Genomic DNA, 20,682 nt, shown 5'->3' on the forward strand with positions numbered 1-20,682 from the left:
GAATTATATTATACGTGTGATTTTATTATTGAATTATTGCGGAGTGTATGTATAATTGCATACATTCCTTTCTGAAGCATACAGAAGCACGTACAGAAGAAATCGTAAATTGACAGTTGTTTACTATGAAGTTAGTTAAGCCTAACCTACAAAAATACAAACATGACAGAGGTTAATATTCAAAATTTTGAAGAATTATTTCCAGATATAAAAAAATCATTAGAAGAAGCAAAATTTATAAGTATTGATTCAGAATTCAGTGCTTTATATCCTCTTAAAGAACAGTCTCCGAGGTAAATTGTAACCGATTATCTCTAAACTTTTTTACTTTATGTTATTTTAGCTTATTTGATACTCCCAATGAGAGATACCAAAAATCAAGAAAAAATATTCAGTTTGTTGTACCTATACAAATTGGTTTAACAGCGTTTACTTTTAATCCAGATACGAATACGTATTTGGGTAAGATTTATAATTTTTACGTTACTCCAGCCACGTTTCCTTTTGTGGAAAAGCAGTTTATGTTCCAATCATCTACTTTAAATTTTCTCAAGTATCATGGATTTAATTTTAATAAGGTATTTATATATTTTGATTATTTGTATATCTGACAGTTTTGTCAAAGCCGTGATCGTTTTCATATTCTTTTTTAGTAATTTGTTACATTAGATCTAATTTGTTAATTGTAGTCTTGGTATAAACATATTCATTTCAAAATTTTAGTTTGTGTTTTAAAAATCTTTGTACAGTTAACGAAAATTTCAAAATACTGGTTATTAAATAGGGAAAATAAGAACTAATGATTGAAATCAAGGATAAAGTATATTTAAATTAATTAAACGAAATTCGAAATTTATGTAATGAAATGATGAAACAAAATTTAGTTGCCAGTGTTTGGAGATAATATTGTATTACAATGGCTTAAAACCATTACATTTTTAAAATTTCTAGATCTCAAAAGTTATTTTTATTAATAAACCTTTCATAAATTCATGTTTGTGTATAGTTCTAAACGACTGTTTCTATATCAAGGGAATTATCATGTGATTTATTTTTCAAAAGTTAAGGGTTACCTTGAAACCATAAACCATTTTTCAAATTCTTCTGCATCTTCTTCCTTATGCTGAATGTTAAGGTTATATTAAACAAAGAATGAACAGCTGTGCAAAGACTACTCTTTGTAGGTCTCTTATTGGGAAGTACTGTCCACCTTTTGGTGGCACAACAAATTTTGATTTTTGACAAACTGCATATCTTTTATCTGAATGGCTTACCGTTCTTCCTCTGATTATTGTCAAAAAGACATCGCATCTTTGTTGAGAACATTTGTATGTAGACTTGTTTTATGAAACAAGCTCCAGCTGTCTTCAATTGTTTTATGTAACAAGCTTCGGCTGTGTTTAGTTAGGGGTGAGCTATCTGTAAGTTTGTTTTATGAAACAAGCTTCAGTTATCTTCAGTTTGTGGTCAGATATCTGTAGATTTGTTTTATGACACAATCTCTAGTTGTCTTCAGTTTGTGGTCAGTTATTTGTAGCCCTGTAACAAAATACAGCAAAAGGAGTTGAAAAAGTGCGATTTATATAAAATTGTGTTTCCAGTTTGTTCATTCCGGCATCCCTTATATCAACAGGGATCAAGAGCTAGAATTGAGACAGAGATTTAAAAATGATGATGTAACAGAAGTACAAAGTTTATTTCAACATGTTATAACTGAAATTTTACACCATCATGGGCAACAGGTACAAAAATGGTATGCAACAGCAAAAATTGGAGATACTCTAACACTACCTGAAATTTCTGAAGTATGCCAAAAAAACTATGAAATTAGCTACTTTTTGCATAAAAGTTTGAGAAGACGTTATAAGGATATTTGGACTTTAATTGAAAATAAAGAATTTGTGATAAAAAAGGTATCACCAGATGATATGAAAATGCTGAATCAATCTCGAAATTTAGAGGAAGATTTAATAAGTGATATTTTAGGATTTGGTAAAGTGTTTAGATTATTAGTGTCGCTGCAAAAACCTATAGTCGCTCATAATGCAATGCAAGATATACTACTCTTGATACAATGCCTGGAAACTTCGCTTCCTCGTTGTTATAAAAAATTCAAAAAATTAACAAACAATTTATTTCCGAAAATCTTCGATACCAAAACGATTTCATATGAAATTCGAAATCTAGTACCAGATGATAAGAAATGGAAAGATACTAGCTTACAATCCTTATTTGAATATTTCAAAGATGGAACAGGGAGGCATTTAGCTATAAATTCACCAGGAATAGAAACTGATTGTGTTGATTGCATGGGAAAATACCACGAAGCGGGGTGGGATTCGTTTTGTTCCGGATATATTTTTATAAGAATGGCATACCTTAATGTTTTCCAGAAGTATCCAAAATCTAAAAAATTTATGTGTACAGAACTCATAGCCAGTCTTGATTGTTGTAAAAATCGACTTAATATTATAAGAGGAGCTGTATCTTCAATAGTAAGTAGTAATTTAGTTTTATTAATTTTATTTTGCAAGTATATAAATCGTTGATTCAATACTATTAGGTTCCCTCGTTTTTTGGCTATAGGAAATTGATTTTTTAAATCTTTGTTTTCATGGCAAATTTATGAAGAAAAAATATGGGAAATATCTGGTATAAAGATTTCAAGGGTCTCATGTATTTTTTTACTCATTAAAAAATTGAGGCTCATATATTTTGTTTTAACAAAAAATACGTACATTTTGAAAAACTGAGGCTGATATATTTTGTTCATACAAACAAATCAAAACATATATCTTTTTACAAAAAAAACGCAATTTCAAAAAAATCGATATTTTGGAAAAAAAATCGATGGTTTTGTATTTTCATACTGAAAAAACACATTTTGAAAAAATTGAGGCTTATATATTTTGTTTTTCCACAAAATGCACATTTTGGAAAAAAATCAAGTCTCATTTTGAAAGAAAATCGACTCTCATTTTAAAAAAATTGAGGCTTATATATTTTGTTTTCACAAAATACGCACATTTTGGAAAAATTTAAGGCTCAAATACTTTGTTGTTAGAAAAAACGCATATTTTGGAAAATATAGAGGTTCATATATTTTGTTTTAATAAAAAACACACATTTTGGAAAAATTTGAGGCTTATATATTTCGTTTTCACAAAAAAGGCATATTTTGGAAAAATTTGAAGCTTACATATGTAGTTTCTACAAAAAAAACGCACATTTTGAAAAAAAATCGAACCTCATTTCCCTTTTTACAAAAAAAGAACATTTTGTTAAAATTGAGGCTTATATATTTTGATTTTACAAAAAAAGCTCATGTGTATTAAAAAAAACACATTTTGTAAAAGATTTGTAAAAAACTCATATTTTATTTTTATGAAAAATGAAGCTCATATATGCTGTTTCATAAAAAGTACGCACATTGGGAAAAAAACAAAGCTCATTTATTTTTTCTACAAAAAATTTGCACATTTTAAAAAACTTGACAACAAATATTTTGTTTTTACAAAAAATAGTGGGAGTGTTAAATTGTACCTTAAATAGTGAACGAGATTTGATTCTATTGCTCCGAGCCTGACCCGTTTATAAATTAAAACAAAAATTGGTCCGAACTAGCTAAAACATACTTACGAGTGATTCGAATCAAAATTGATAGTGTCGAGCAACACGGTGATTAAATACTTGCGTTTCAAGAGTTGATGATGAATCTGTTGAAACTATTGAATTTACCAGTTTTTCCTCTTCGTGAGCTTGTTTTCCAACATGCTTTATATTTTGAAACATATCCACTCAATCAGTAGATAATATTTTTTTTCTACGGCTTAATTGTAGAAAATTGATGGAGACGATCCCGTATCTACAAGGCCGCCATATTTGGTTGTCGAATCCACCAAAAACATGCCTTTAAATATTTCTAGGGTAAGTATTTTAATGACCGAAAAATTACTTTTGACTCTATATACTTTCATTTATTTATGTTAAAATTTACACTCGTTTTCATTTTCACGAGCCTTTTTTAACTTTATGCCAGAAAAATAGTTCCCGATTCGAATGTATATAAAAGACGCACACAACAATTATATTAACTTTTTTTTACTGTACGTCTTTTACCTTTTTTACAATCTCCACTTTCTAAAAATAGTCCCCCCAAAATAAAAACTTTCATTTAATTCATAAATCCAGTACAAATAGCCGAACAGGTTCTTAAATTCCATTATAGAATCATAGAAACCTCGATAAATGGTTTCAAGATCTAGAAAACGCTAAACTAACATGTTTTATTACGATTTTAAGCCGGGTAGATACTATTTGCTTAAAAAACTATGTTTTTTATGCCAAAGTCACTAGTGTAAGGGATAATTTTTGGTTTTTTTACGACTTTTTGTATACTAGTACACTCAGAGAAGATGCTTGTTTCGTCACAATTACAGCCCTGCAGAGGAAAGTTTTTATATCAGGGACAAATCTAAAAATTTCTCTTTCTATTTGCTTATTTCGCGTTGTTGTCGATCTTTGTTGTTCACCTTTTCTTCCGGTGTTGAGGCGTTCAATTTATCTACTCAATATTTAGCGCAAAACTTACGATATCAGCAAAATGTCGTTTTTTTCCAGTGATAAGATTTAGCAAACATCAGGAATTGTATAAAAAGCAAAGTATTCTATCGACAAACATAATGTACAATTGACGTTTGAAGAAAGATTTATTTTTTGTTTTTTTTTTCCATAACAATATAAATAAAATATGTGGAAGTCTATTTGTCACATATTAGGACGTAATTAAAAACATTCTGTCGGCGCTATTTTTATTCTGAAACACTTTTCTGTTTCGTAATAATCGACAACGTTTATGTGATACGCAAGTACGCGAATTTAGAGGTCACTATGTCACATAGCTTATGTTTGCTGTCTCCCGAAAATTATTTTAACTATTAATAAACTTTCTGTCGGCCCACGGAGATTTTGCAAAGTTAATTTTAAATTTTTTGCTAACGCGTAATGCTCGGAAAATCGTTTTTATAATTCCTTACAGTTTTCGCATCTTAATTTTATTATAGATTCGCGAAATTTTTATTTATGTAATAAAAAATCTTGTCAATTCGAAATCGGATTGGTTAATACCAGTGGCGTAGCCATCGATATTTCGGTTGAAGGAAAAAATACACCGTATATGAAATTCAATAGTAATTTTGAAGCTTTCTGAACCCGTTGAATGCAATAATCTAAGGTTTACAATGGATTAAAATCTCTGAACTAACTTCCAATTAAAAATTTCTGTTTATTTTAGTTTTTGCTATTAGGTAACTACATGGAGCAAATCTTGGTAGAAAAGCACTTTATTATTCGTGTTTTTGAGGCCATTTTCTCCTCAGTTCGGCCTAGAATCGAGCCAATAATTCGAAATAGTGACCGTTTGGCCTTTCTCCAAGTAGATCACACCTTGTAAATCTGAGATAACGAAGGCCATCACCTTTTAGATCGATATGACAGTCTTCGCTGTTTCTACTACTACTTGGTCTATTGCCTGCACTATCGTATCTATGATTCGTCGACTTCCTGGGTTTAAACATCGTGAAAACCTTCTCTGAGCTGGACTCACGGTTACTGTAATTGTCCAGAGTGAGCTATTGTGGTATTCATAGCCCCTACAGTTTTCTGATGTCCACAATATTATGCAGATACGTGATACTTTGCCTCAGTTAACTCACTTTCGGGGCACTTGAACGTGGCTCAACAAAAACCGTTTTTTGAAATTCGTTTTGTACTACACCCAGATAACGGTGGCCATCACCTTTTAGGTTGATAAGACAGTCTTTGTCTACTTTGGAGCGTGTTTTCCGGGGAAAGTTCACGGTTTCGAAAGTTTCTAGGTCTCTGATGTGTACCAGCGTACCCATGTTCCTTCGAACATTTTTTGACGGTCTCCAGCGTACTATACACCGCATTCAAATACCAAAAACAAGAATTGAATCACTTCTCTTTTCCCATTATTCTAAAATCCCGAAATTTCGACACTAATCGTCAGCTAGAATGTACTCCACTATGGTAAATTGTCTTAGCGTTACTGGCGTCATCCGATGGTGAGGATAAGGACTATTAATACTTCGTCTCCTTCAACTCGGGCTTCTCTATGTGCATATACATTTTTCTTGTAACCCACAGAATCGGAAGTCGTTGTCTACTATTTCGGTTAAAACTCTTATTTCGGAGCTGTTTGGCACTTTCTAGTAGTGACTCAATTCTACTGGGTTATCCCAGTAGTCCAATATTTTCTTTTTTTGCTCAATTTCTTCCTTCACAAAAGGGTGTTATGGCCCCTTTTTTGTTGATCTCGTTTTTTTTTTACTTTAGTGTGTTAAATTTTTCTTACCTATTTCGTTATGTAGGCCTGCGCATTCCCTTACGATTGTGGAACTGACTTCAGAAGGTGGATGATCGGTTATTCGGCTATACATTCTCTGTCTTCTATATTTATAATTAATCCCCATTACGTTGGTAGGATAAAAGATAATTTTTGTTTCAGGTATCATGCATCCTTAGTTCATTTGGTTTCGTTGAAATTCGTAGGTTTCCTTATCAAAATAAACGGGCATTGATAGTAGTTGACAACTTTGGGAGGTTAGTAACCGATTATTTTATATTTTTGAATGATTTTTATGTAATCTCTTAACTTTTTTTCGAGGTTTTGCGTATATTGTGGTAATTTATTTAAGATATTCAATTTTTTGCAAAAAATATCAGATACAAACTAAAAACTAAGAAATATAAACAAAATTGTACTTGAACTAGTCATAAAATCACAGACTTTAAACCATTTTAGAAGATTCAGAATGGTTAAAAAAGTTCTACAGAAACTGGTGAGTGATGGTTGAAAGGTCCAGGTCGTTTGGATGGATGGAACCATATTGGTCACATTTCCCAGCAATCTGCACGTAAAAAAAGCTTCTTGGAAATGGATTGAACCACCTGGCATGATACAAGTTAAGACCACAAACAAATTCGCCCGATGACTGACGCCATTTCTACTCTATAGGCATTAAGGACCATGTAGAATACCGCTGTTGCATGGAGGTGGAAAAAAACTATAGACCACATCATCATTAAGTCCCCAGTACGAGACTCAAACACTTAGGCAAGCCTTACGGTTTGCCTAGTGTCGTCAAAAGGTTTCAGTCAAAGTTCCTAATTAGATTTCAAAAGGTCATCGGCTTATGATAGTTTCAAATGGGGTAAAACTGCCCTATCAGAAAACCACAATCCAACATTGAACAATAATCCCCTCCGTTTTCAAATGTCCTTCTTAATTCCGGTGAACAACTATCTGTTATTTGATTCCTGTCAAAATTTTAACAGACTGCGCCATGTAGTTTATGTAACAAACTGGACCTCTTTCGTGTGTGAAAACAAAAACAAGTCCACAGGCACTAGGTCCAGAAAGTACGATGGATGATTTAGAACAGTTAGGCCACGCTTAGACCGGAACTGGCGCACATTGATTGCGGGCTGAGCGGTTGCATCAGAACCCATTGTTGAGTCCTGCTACTTTTAAAACTTCGTAAAACTTTCATTTCTTGGTGGATGATTCCATTGTAGTCGAAGACAACGATCAACATTGTTTCGACCTTGGACTTTTGACGGTGATACATATTGGGTCGTGGGAAAAACGTTAGCACTAGGTTTCGTCTCCTGTAACGATTCTTCTGCCTCTTATCCAAATTGTCGTAGAGGTTGGTGCAAACCGCTTCCTTCCTCCGGTATAAATCGCAGGATCAGTCGTCGACCTCTTGTCAGCATGTTTCTTACTCGCTCAAATGTCTGGTGCTCTGTATGTCAATGGTAGACCTGACCTTGGCTCATTCTCAATCGTTACCTTACTAAAACGATTGAACCAATCGTTAATACATTTTCTAGATCGTTAAAACATTTTCTAGTGACGACTCCCGCAACTTATACTTTCAACAACATTTTATGTGAGGTTTCCTGCCAAATGGCACTCTATGACATATCTCTGGATCTTCATGTGTTAAAACGGGTCCGTAGAACATATTGCCGTTGAGATACTTCGAACTATAAGACATTACGCTTTTCTGATGAGACTTAATTAGATCTAAATCGGCCGGTGGTTGCAAGACGACACCTTCTTCAGAGGAAATGTAATTCAATATCCTTCGACTTAGCAATAATAAATTTCGGTTTTTATACGAAAAAATACTGCCTAGGCTGAATACGTTGCTGTCCGTGACGTTACGATGAAATAAATAATAAATACACACGCTGCTATCGAAATATTTTAATTTATGAAAATGTTTTCCTCTCTCTGTGTTACGAAATCAACAAAAATAAATTTTGCTTGTGTCCATGCCTAGAAGCTTATAATATTCTAAAGTGATTGTAATAAATATATTTGGATGGTATTATCATAGATACTAAATTCGTCCTTATAGAATCCGTGATGAATTTATTGTCTAATTATTCAATGTTAGCGTTAACTACGGAGAATTTACAGCCCCTCGCAATTCCTTTAATCGTCCTAGTCCAAGGAGGCTCTCCTCAATTGGAAATCTTATCGTTATTGACCGTGACATAATGCGATATCCAAACTTTGCGATTTCATTTCAATTTAAAAAAAAATCAATAATTATGATCTAGTTGAATCGAGTGTATTTGCTCTGTTTTTTTTTTCGATAAAAAGAAAGCTCTTTTCATCGATTACCGGGGTAGACGAAGAAGAAACAATTTACAATGGAATAGTTTAGAAGCTTCACGAAAGTCCAGTTACTTCTGGGTGTTATAGCAATCGAGAGGCTATTGAATTGCTCTGAAGAGATGCAATTGCATCGAAACCGGTCGAGTACACTTATAAACGCTGAATCTTTCGAAGACCCTAATAGAAAATGTATTTCTTCTATCCAATTTTTTTTCTCATCAATAGACCTGGAATTAACCCAGCTAGTAGTTCACAATCGGTCATATCTTGTTTTTTTAACTGCCATTTTATTAAATTAATTAATCAGGTATACATTTTTTTTATTCATATAATTTTAGAGTTGGTGTTGGAAATTACGACCAACGTTTCGAAACACTCAGCGATTATCAGTCGTTATCTTCTTGCTTTCAAAATAAATAGGACCGCAAAAAAAATCGTTAAATCGGAGGATATTGCAGGCCATATAAACCCCCTCTTTACAATCCGGGGTGATAAATGGCATATGTCTGTCTCGTAAATATGTCCCTTCAAAATAAAAATCGAAACATCTGATGTGTGGACTATTTTCTTTGGCCTTTTTTGAATCTATGTCAATCAACTAATTCTCTTTTTACATTTTCTTCCTTACTCGATCTTTTGCTCTTCTCCAAGTTTTTATTCAGACTCCATACCCTTACTTTCTAGTTTTTTCAGTACTCCAAGAACTTGACGAATATAAATACGAGGGTTGTTTGAATAGTTTCCAGTATAACATTGAATCAAGACATAATCTTTCTCTTACAAGGGAAACTTTAAGGTTATGGAACAGATAAAAGTCACTGGAGACTAGATCTGGTGACTATGTTGAGTGGTTAACCAATTCTAAGTGCAGTTCGTGAATTTTAGTCATGGCTGATTGATAAGTGCACATATCTTCAGATTGTTATCGTTAACAACCCTCAAATTCAAGCTTTATTACTTATGTTTTCGTATTTCAAGAATAATTCGCTCTTTTCCGAACCAGTATCCATTTTTAGATTTCCTATTTCTTCTGTTAATTTCTGCAAATTTTTTTGCTTTTAGTTTTTTATCTTATACTTGTTTCTTCTAAGTCTGTTTTTTAATAAAATTTTTATTTACTATGGCCAAATTGTACCCATCCTATTCTTCAGATTTGATCCTTTTAAATTTTTTCTTTTTCTTAAATAAATGTAAAGAGATTGAAATGAAATATATCATTTTTAAATATCCACTTAGTATAATTTTTAAACGTCCCGTATACATTTTTAATTATTATAAAAATAGTATATTCAGTTAGCAATGGCACGCTAAATTTAGAGAAAATTGGCATAAGAACAACCGTCTAGAGGAAAATAAATTCACAACAGGTGAAATACGTAACGAGCATAAACTTAACAATACTCCGAAATGAAGCTCAAGGCTCCGACGAAAATGATAATTATTTTTAAACAATTAAGCGTTTTTTAAGAGACACATGTATCAAGGGATATATTTGCTGCTAAATTTGATCTGTTGGATGTAAATTGTATTCGTGATGTGACCAAAAAATATGATGAATTATTTTATTAAAAAAAGTTTTATCAATCAGTAAATGGAAGCATTTACGGAAGGCTTCCTGATCAATATCGAAGAGGATTTTCTTTTAGCAATTATTGGGGTAAAACCTATCACTCCCTAGTGGAGCCTGCGCTGAAAATGCCTCTGAATATTTATCTTGAATACAGTAAATTGTAGTATTCTTAGTAGCTGGTTCCACTTGGTGTTTATTAGCCGCGTCTGCATATCGAGTACATCGAAGATACTCCTCTAGGTAGGATTATGCTGGATAGGTCGTATGAGTATCTGTCTTGGTGAACAGTGACCTTTCTTTTATGTTCCAAGCTGTCTTAGTTTCTGTTCAACTCGGGTCGACTATAAATCGACTTGCTTCAATTTTTATTGGGTTAACCATCCACGGGGTATACTTAGGAGCAGAGCTACAAATATGCGAGCTAAACTCGAAGTATGGATGAATCTGGACCGTGTGGTTGTGGAATATACAGTTTTTGGGTCTTAGAGAGTGATCCAAGTTGTTGTGGAACTGACTCAGCGAAATAGGCCACAGGACAGTGCCGGGGCGTATTACATCCTACTGAAACGTCATATCGACAATGAAAATGCATAATGCAGTTCCGCATATGCTGTCCTGGCTTTATCAATGTCGAAAAGGATTTTTTTAATACTTATTAATCAATTTGAAATAAAGAGGAAAATATAGTTGTCCCGAGAAGTGCCTACACTATCTCTGGACATTTGTCTTGAATACAGTAAATTGTAGTGTTCGAGAAAGACGTGTCGTGGTAGTTGATTTCACAGGTCTGTGAACTTTATGAGCCACGTCTACCTGTCTAGTACATCTTTGTAAATACTCCTCTAGGTGGGATTATGCTGGATAGCTCCTATAAATCGACTTGCTCTTTATTGTATTGGGTAGAGTATCCTCAGAGAGCAGAGCTGTAAATAGTGTGAAATACTCTATGTCTGGATTTATCTGGAATATATAGTTTTTTGATCTCAAAGAGGGCTTCAAGTTTTTCTTGAATATTAAATTCAACTGAAACTGGAATTCCATATTCAGTTTACTTTACATGCAAAGCAACATGTCACAAATCAATCAAAATTGTATGAATTGGGCTTCATATTGTATTGGGATCCACCGTATTTTCCAGATGTGGCTCCCTGTTGTCAAACCTTAATAGAATGACCGCTGTAATCGGCTTATTCCTTCGAAGCCAACTTAATAAAATTCTATTAAAAAAAAAAAAGATTTTTTTCTAAGCTCATCTCTTAAATAAACATTTCTTTCAGTGCTAGAAGGATTTTAAATAATTTTAAAACAAATAGCGACTATCGAATTCAGCAGTACAACTTCCTGAAGCATTCGACTGCAATCCGCATGTGTCTTTTGTAAGTAGTAGATTTATAAGTTGAAAATTTATTTTCATTTTCCCCAACAAATTAAAAACTGTTTCCATTTAGTAATTTTCCCATGCTAGATTTAGTTTTATAGTTCTAATGGTTGTTATACACGTTACGGTTTACCGCAGAGATGTACTTGTGCAGGAGCTTCTGCGCAGACAGACTGACATTCATTTGACTTGCGCAGAAAATCTTTCTGGTAATATAACTTGAGCTCCTCGATGGTTAAACTGACTCGTGGAGTACTTGGAAATATAACTTTTTGTGCAGACAATAATGAAGTGATGAAAGAGGGTGTTGGGCCTTAACACATGCTTAACATTGAGCCACAACTTTGCTTGAGCTCTTCGATGATTAAACTCGTAGAGTACTTGGAATTATAACTTTTTGTGCAGGCTATAATGGAGTAATGAAAGGGGCATTAACTCATGCTGAAGATTGACCTCCTACTTTGTTTGAGCTCCTCGATTGTTAAACTGACATGTGGAATATGTGAAAATATAACTTTTTGTGCAGAATGTGCTCAATACTAAGCTCCTACTTTGTTTGAGCTCCTCAATTGTTAAACTGACTCGTGGAATACGTGAAAATATAACTTTTGAGGAAATGCAGCCAGTTAAATTGCTTAGTTGTTGAAATTCATATCTTCAGGAGCTTGTGAATCCAATTTTTCAACAGCTTATACTGGTACTGATACTGAGAGGAACTTTAACATTTTTTTTTATTTCGATAATGTTTGGATTGCGATCGGTGGTCCACTGGTCCACATCACTTCACAATCTTCGTTATCTGCATCTATCTGTTAGAACAAAAACTTTTACTCTATTAACCTCATTTTTTTTCTGAAAATGTTTTTCTCATTAACTCAATTCTGGATGAGACACAGCTGTTTTTTATTAAATTTTAGGAGTGGGATGACCATATCAGGAATACTTTTATTATGTATAACGAGTGGCGCTATAAAAAGATGACGTAAACGTTTTTTTTATATATATAAAATTTTGTACATGTATTTTCTATAATTAAATGTAACTGAAAAATGAATCAAAACGATTATAATCCATTCGTATTTCAGTACAAATATATTTATAATGAACTAGATTTTTTTTCATTTCAATTATATACCAGGTGTCCCCATCTAGCTCATTTGATAAAGCAATCAAAAAAAACTTTTTCGAATAACATGTCCACTTTATTTTCTAATGGTATTGTAAAAATTACTTAAATTATGTCCTGCAAATTACACAACGTGTAATATAATAACACCAATATAACACCAACAAAAAATAGTCCAGCGGTGTTAGATTTGGTAAGTAAGGAGTCTTTAAATGGCAACCTCAGGTGGAGCACCATCCCGTTGTCAGAGTATTGAGTGTTTACCATTGTTTAACTATTTTGGAAACATTTCCTGTGTATGATAACTTGGGAACAACCTGTAGAATGAAAATTATCCTCTACACTTGATACATAAGAAATCAAAGAAAAAAATTGGGTGAAATTTGTTTTAACAAATAAATTCAACCCCGTAAGTCCTTTATCATCGAACTAGAGGGAATTTTTCTGCTCTGACGAGACTCAAATTTGTCAAAACCGGTCGACAGAAGACCGTAATTGCGAGTCTCAATAAACGTTGCTTTTGATAAAAAAAGTCGCAATTTCTCGAAGGGAATGTGCAGCTGCTTACAAAATAGTTCTCAATTGAAAATAGCGACTGCGCCAGTTGTAATGTGTTGATACGAGTTTTATACTACTAAACTTGTTGATTAGATGATTGGATACCACGAGATTGATGAAACCAAGAGGATGGAAACCGGTCAACAGAATTAATAATCGCAAGACAGGAGAGGGCGCTAGTTGGCGTCTTCTGGCACGGAGCAAGGATACATTGCTCTGCCCCGATGAAAACCAAGTAGATGGAAACCGGTTAACAGAATATTGTAATTCCGAGCCGATACAGATGTCAATTTTGATAAAAAAGATGACATTCTTCGAAAATGATGAATTTCTTTATATATTCATAGAAAAATGCGGTTGGATACAAAAGTGGTGATTTTTAAATGAAAATTTCGATTATGCTAGTAGGCGTATGCTGGTACGACTTGATTTATACGAATCAAATACTAACGCTGATTGTTGTTGTGCAAATTAGGTACTCCGAACCATGCGGTCTAATGAGAACCAAGTAGTTCAAAACCTGTCGACAGAATTGGGTAGTTTGAAGCCATTACAGATGTCGATTTCGTTAAAAAAATCATAGGAGATGGATTCCTTCATATATTCATAGAAAAATGCAGTTGGATATGTGAATGGTGATTCTCAAATGAAAATTTACATGGCGCCAATAAAGGTGTGCTAGGACGACTTGATTTATATGATTTATATAGTAAATCAGATTTTTGTTGGGCAGATAGGTACTTGGCGAGGTAGCATTACACTGCCCTGATGAGAACCAATTAGTTAGAACCGGTCGACAGAATATTGTAACTACAAGCCATTACAGATGTTCAAATTGAAAAAAAAGTCGACGTCCCTCGAAGGGGATGTAATTCTTCATATATTAATAGAAAAATATAGTTGAATATATGAATGGTGATTCTAAGATAAATAAGTAGATGGCGCGTGTGCTAAAACGACTAGATTTATACGAACTAGATAGTAGCTGATTGTTGTAGGGCAGATTAGGTATTCCGAACAATGTGGTATTGATTTTGCTGATGAAAATCAATTAGTTCAAAACCGATAAATTATGCTTTAGAAAGCGCAAAAAATGGAATAAATAATGGTTTGGGTTAATAATAAGTAAAACATGAAATTTTAGAAAGTATTCAATATTTTGTTAGCCTCCAAATTGTTTCCAATTTCAATGAAACCATATAAGATGTTGAGCTCAATGATAACATGAAAAAAGTGATCCAAAATAACTTTTTAACGTAATTCTAGATACTGTGACGACATTTCTATCAATTATCATAAAATTTATTATCTCGAAGTTTATTTATTTTTGTTCATTCCAATTTATCTCCACTATAAACATTAACTATGACTTAATTTATATTAACAGCATCAATCACATCGTCGTTTTACTGAACTGAATTATAATTTTTGATAACGTTGCTCTATTTATATTGGCAATATAACTTTAAACTTTGATAATGTAATGAAAAAGCAGGGGAGACTTCACTCAACGTTATCCAACTCTATTATTAAAAGGAGAAGTTCGTTGGGTTATTGGTGATTTGGGTAAGGACATTATACATATGTGGGAAGGGATTTAGTAGGTTTGGCCCGGATATAGGAAAGATTCCTCTGCAGGACTGAGGTTGTGGTGGATTTAAGAACGTACCTCCTAGTATAAATATCTGATATTAGACGATAATTCTTTGTACATACCATTTTTGAATAATTATTTGCTTCAATACCTATTTTTTCATGTTTCACATTTTATTTATTCGTTATGCTCAATATTTCTACCCTACTCAATAATATTCTTCGATGTACTCTGTCTAATACTAACTACCAACCCTTTCCCTATGTTTTTGTCAAAGGAATGACATCCAATCAGGTGGGATCTCCAAAATTCGTTCGTTCTCACTTATCGACTGGCTTAGTAGCTTGCTCAAAGACCGATTCATCCAGGTCGATATCGATGGACACATCGTAGAAAGGTTCGAGGTCAATGCTGGTGCTCCCCAGGGATGCATCTTGTAACCAACCTACTCTCTTTCCATTGTATATGAACGATCTACTTGACAAAATTGCAAACCCGATCTATAGCTTCGATGGTGCCGCCTCAATAAACTCTGATTGAGTTTAATGCAACCAAAACCCAGACTGCTATTTTTACAAAGAAGGCTGACAGGACAATTTGTGAATATTACCCACAGCGATCTCCAAAGTGTGTCTTGATGAAAAACCACTTTTCTTCTTTCTCAAGTGCGGTTCTTTTTCGAAATTTCCCCCTTTACCGTTTCAAACAATGGTACTTCATACTCTCCTATTATAGTTGCACCTCTTTTTAAGACGCAATCCCAAAAAGCTGCCGCATTTTTCAAAGCTCGTTTCGTCACTTGGAATCCACTGTTTTTAGTCTCAGAAGAATAGTGATGGATCCAGGTTTCAAAAAAGCTAAATAAGTCCTGGGAATGTACATTCGAATGCGACAGCCAACGCGCCCTTGTGACCAATCCAGCGGTTGGGTACATCAATATGTCAGTGAGATGGCGCATCATCTTACTGCTAAACGAAGTTCTATGGTTGAAGTTGTTCCAATTAAGAGAAGAACCATTGTTTGTAGCGTATCAAGGTACGAAGTACTATTTACAGTTTCACCATACAAAAGAAAGGCCCATAAACTTATGTCGCAAAAAACATCAATTTTATGGGAATCTCGTCGTACTTATAGCAACTCGTGAGAATTTTCTGAACCCAGCAAATTATGAGCGTTAACATGCCGATAAAATTTTCACCATCTTTTTCACAGATATTTATTCATAAATCTCCGTATAATGAAGGTTTGAATCGGCCATTCGCAGTGACAAGATCGGTTTAGATACTGATCCACCCGGTATAGTGTGACCTAGAGTAATTTCATATATCATCTAGGTCACAGTTTTATAATCAACTAAATCACAAAATTATCATGATCTTCCTGAAAGTTTTATCGAATTATAATGCTAAAATTTTGCGTTTTGTTATTATCCCAGATCATAGGATAAACAACTGTATATCAGATAATATTTGAAAATGATTTAAAACGTTTTAGAGCTCAGCCAAATGTATATAAATTGTGGTTAAAGTCGTAAGCCAACTGGCTGTTTATCTCGATATTTTACCACGGCATTAATTGACAAGAAAAAGTGATATCAAAAGATTACTGATCCGTAAATTTATTAGAATGTTATTTTAAAACACATTCCCCGGTCTTATCCATTACAATAATTAGTGGAATTGAACGAGACTTATTGGAAAAAGTCTGCGATGTAATGCCAATATTTAGTACATTGTGAATCATAATAAATTTACATAATGTATAATAAGATGTGAATATTGAGTTTGTTGTTATTGAAAATGACAATCCCTTCCAACAAAAATACAATTTAATGTTCATAGTTCGGAGGTGTGGGCGGCCGTGAAGCCGTTGGGCACATAGGCCTTCAGATAAACTCGTCGTGCCCCACTTGAAGTCCGAGAAGCCGATCAGGCGCTTTGACTTGAACCCTTTGATGTCGTTAAGCAGGTTGTGGGGATTGCCCAGGTGTTTAAACCGCGCCCGTCTGAGTGCAAGGCACTCATAGATAATGTGGTCTGCAGTTTTGACCTGCTCCATGCACCAGCGGCACTCTGGATCAACCCTGATGCCCATAGTATGAAGGTGACGTCTTAGATGGCAGTGTCCGGTTAGAATTCCGGTAACTAGTCTGATTTTGCGCCTATTAAGCTGGAGCAGTTGTTTGGTCAGAGACGAGCGGAGTCCGTCTATATGAGCCTTCGCTTATCTCATGCCAGGCGTCTCCATCTATCTCTATCGAGCCTTGCGAGAAGGCTGTTGAGAGACGTGATGCATGGCCAATTGGTCTAGCCCGCAGTTCTTTGTGGATGTTCAGCCTTATACAGCATTATTATTTGCTTACCTACACTACTACTACTAAGCACAACACTGAATAGTGTTGTTAGGTTAGGTTAGGTTAGTGCATAGTGTTGGGGTTAGTGTAGAAGCTTTGAGAAGCAAATATATTCGAATACGGAGAAAACTGAGTATTTTTGCAGTTTTTTAAGTCGTTTGCAAGTAAGCTTTGAAGCATTTCACAAAAGAATACATAAAGCTTTAGAAGGACATTTTCCACAAGTTTCCAATATAGTTGTTACTCAAACTATATTTACCGCTTACCTAAACCAAGCACAACATTACATAGTCGTAAAAAAACAATAAAGCCATGCAGCAACGCGTTAAGAAGCCATTTCGCAATAAAACTGGGAACAACAAGGTCTGAAACCCAACAAATAATTTCATGACGCAGAAACTTTCGGCAAAGGCAGTTGTTTATCCTACAGCGGCCATTTTTAAATGGACATCAGCTAATTTTGACAATTCGAGAGAGAGAGAGAGAGAGAAAAAGAGGTTCGTTGAATTTTTTTCGATGAGTTGAGGAAGGGATATAATGTTTGGTCCTGATATAGGACTCCTCTACAGGATTCTGACTACAGCTTTCTTCATATAATGATAAGGGGATAAGTCCGTCTAAAGCATTAAGTATTCTTCTGTGAATTGCTTCAAAACAAATGAGTGAAAAACTGCAAAAATACTCTGTATTAATTTTTGTGAAACAGATCTAAAATTAGAGTGTTTTCATCACCATAGAATAAAAAAAATTGCGACCGGGAAAAAAACAAGAAAATCTAACACGTGTACACACGAAAAAGTCGATTGTTTACCCCACGGCCGTCATTTTGACGTAAATCAGTTGTTTTCGTAGATTTCCTAATTAAAATGATAAAATTACTAAAACAAAAATAAATGGCGTCATCAAATATTGTTTTTTTATTTTTCTATTAAAAATTTATTTTGTTTTTACTACATATCCAGAAAGTGGTTAAAAACAATCATGTTTAAGCAATTGGCTTGCATCCAATTATTGTTTACGAGTTTATTTTTCCATTTTATAAAATATGCCTAAACTTTGCGCAGCAGTGTATAATATAAAAGGCCTCTACGAATATTGAATTACAACCCCTTTGAACAGCGTGATGTAAATCGACCTTTTTGTCGCTATTAACATCCCTAATGGCTCGCAATTGCAATGAGAGGTTGTAACTACTGACTAGTTTCGACGTTATTACGTCTCATCAGAGCAGTTTAACAAATGGTTCACAGTTGGAAGTGAGGATGACGCCACTTAGCGTTCGATGGGAAATGTTTAACTACATTTACCAAATGCGATGCTCTTTGACGTTTTCAGTTCTCAAGGGTGTTAAACTGCTCTGATGAGACGTAATAACATAGTTACACCCTCTCCTTGCAATTTTGCGAGCCATTGGGGATGTTTATATCGATCGATTTACATCACGCTCTTCAGAGGGGTTGTAATTCAATATTCGTCGAGGTATAAGCCAGGAAAGTAGTTGTTTATATATAAATATAAATGCTTGTTTTTTAGATCTCTTTTGTTTAAAATTTAGTTTTTTTAATAATTTTTGGAAGATATATATATATATATATATATATATATATATATATATATATATATATATATATATATATATTAGATCTGTGATCGATAACGAGTTGAATAAAGAAAAATTTCAATTATAATGTTTTGTAATGGTCCTAAATTCGGATTGCACCACTGAATTATTTATAGCACACTTTATTTTATTACAATCGGTTGCCTGCTTCCGCAAATATCTCGAAATCAATGACGTATCTTATAAATATTATCGTTGGGGATTTATAAAATTTATTTTGAATAAAAATTTTTGTTTTTAAAATTATTAATGTGGGTATTTATCTTCTCTAGAACCCTATATGCCCTTTCAAGTGTATTGGAATTTTAGTTTTCATCCTTCATTTTTCCACTTTCCACCCATCCTTTGCTATTTCAATATCTGTTGTATTGTTTATCTTTGTCTTCCTCCTTCTTGTGTTACTTGTTCTAGCCAAATTTTCCTTTCCTTCTTTTCTTATATCTTTTTACTTCTCTCGCTTCTCATTCCAATCCAAATACTTTAGCACTTCTTCATATTTATTTCCAATTTCAACTCTCCTATTGTCTTTGACCATATGTCTACACTTTCTGTCATTTTCGTATCCTCTATTACTACATCATCTGCATATACTACTCCATCTAGGGATTTTTAGAATTATTATTTCATTGATTTCAAAGATCAAAAAACTATTTCAAAAGCATTCTGATCCTCAAAATACTTATCTCCATCAATTTCTCCCATTATTCTATTGAATCTAATTACAATAATTCTACAAAAAAACTGCTTCATTAACTATTAACCATGTCATATACGACAGTTGGCGGACATGATAAACGTAGTCAACACATCATACACGACAGATGGCGGATATGGGAGACATAGACAACATAGCTTACAGGACAGATGACAGATATGATAGACTTAGACAAATCAGTATATACGACCAATGGAGACATGAGAAGCATAGGTATCACAGCATAGTAGACAATTGATGGATGCTGGGCGGGACATTACCAAGAACTCTCCTACAAACATAGAAGTGTCTATTTAACATAATCTGTCTTCTGACGTCACAAATTACACGAGATTACCCACATGATAGTAAAATAGGAAGAAATTTAATCATAAATAATGTGGTTTCTTTAATGCAAAACTCACTTTATAAAGTGATAAAATTATGAATGGCTTCTTAAGTTTAAACAAAATTTTGAGTCCTACGTGAGATATGGATGGCGATCAACCCATATAGGGTTAATGTGAAAGTAAACCGTTCTATTCTTTGCTTTCGGACATTACATCCCTTACGACAGGTGACACGTGACGGGTTAACCATAGACAACCCGACAAATGAGATCACAGACAACACAGAACACATGAAAGATGACATATATGATTATACACATCACAGAACAATTGGCGGAAACTACATGACAGATATGATTATAGACATCGTATAAAAGTTGGCGAGACGATAGTTGACACAGAACACACGACAGTTGACAGATAAGATCCAAGATGGCAGTTTTGCTTAAAATCGAGTCTACGCCATAGAGATATTACCATAGAGTAGGCATGCCTACAAGTGAGAGCGTCTCGCGAATGAGAATCATTTATGTATTTCTATCTCTTTCTTTTGTTGCGTACTGCGCATGCATGTCTCTGATTCAACGGGCAACGGTAAAGTGCGTACACGAAATCTAATCAACGCGCATGCGCCATTAGACAGAGACAGCAATACATAAATTATTCTCTCTCTCTCTTTCTATCGGCCAGACCGTGGAACCGGTCCTGTTTTAATAAGTTAGTCA

The 20,682-nt window shown here is 34.0% G+C and overlaps 1 protein-coding gene across 3 annotated transcripts; it reads left to right on the forward strand.

Annotated features, from left to right (window-relative positions):
• Window positions 1–118: 118 nt before the first annotated feature.
• On the forward strand, window positions 119–12,770 carry LOC130445941 (pre-piRNA 3'-exonuclease trimmer-like). 3 transcript variants are annotated; one of them, XM_056781859.1, is made up of 7 exons: window positions 119–293; window positions 344–578; window positions 1,602–2,495; window positions 3,841–3,927; window positions 6,530–6,624; window positions 11,561–11,659; window positions 12,579–12,770. In XM_056781859.1, the coding sequence occupies exons 1-7, from the start codon at window positions 163–165 to the stop codon at window positions 12,640–12,642; spliced, it is 1,605 nt and encodes a 534-aa protein (XP_056637837.1). In that variant the 5' UTR covers window positions 119–162; the 3' UTR covers window positions 12,643–12,770. The 3 variants fall into 3 exon arrangements, with proteins under 3 accessions (XP_056637837.1, XP_056637838.1, XP_056637839.1); XM_056781860.1 differs by lacking the exon at window positions 3,841–3,927 and having other exon boundaries at window positions 137–293; XM_056781861.1 differs by lacking the exons at window positions 6,530–6,624; window positions 12,579–12,770 and having other exon boundaries at window positions 156–293; window positions 11,561–11,631.
• Window positions 12,771–20,682: the final 7,912 nt, after the last annotated feature.

This window comes from Diorhabda sublineata, chromosome 6, assembly GCF_026230105.1.
Source record: "Diorhabda sublineata isolate icDioSubl1.1 chromosome 6, icDioSubl1.1, whole genome shotgun sequence".
Classification (NCBI taxonomy): Eukaryota; Metazoa; Arthropoda; class Insecta; order Coleoptera; family Chrysomelidae; genus Diorhabda; species Diorhabda sublineata.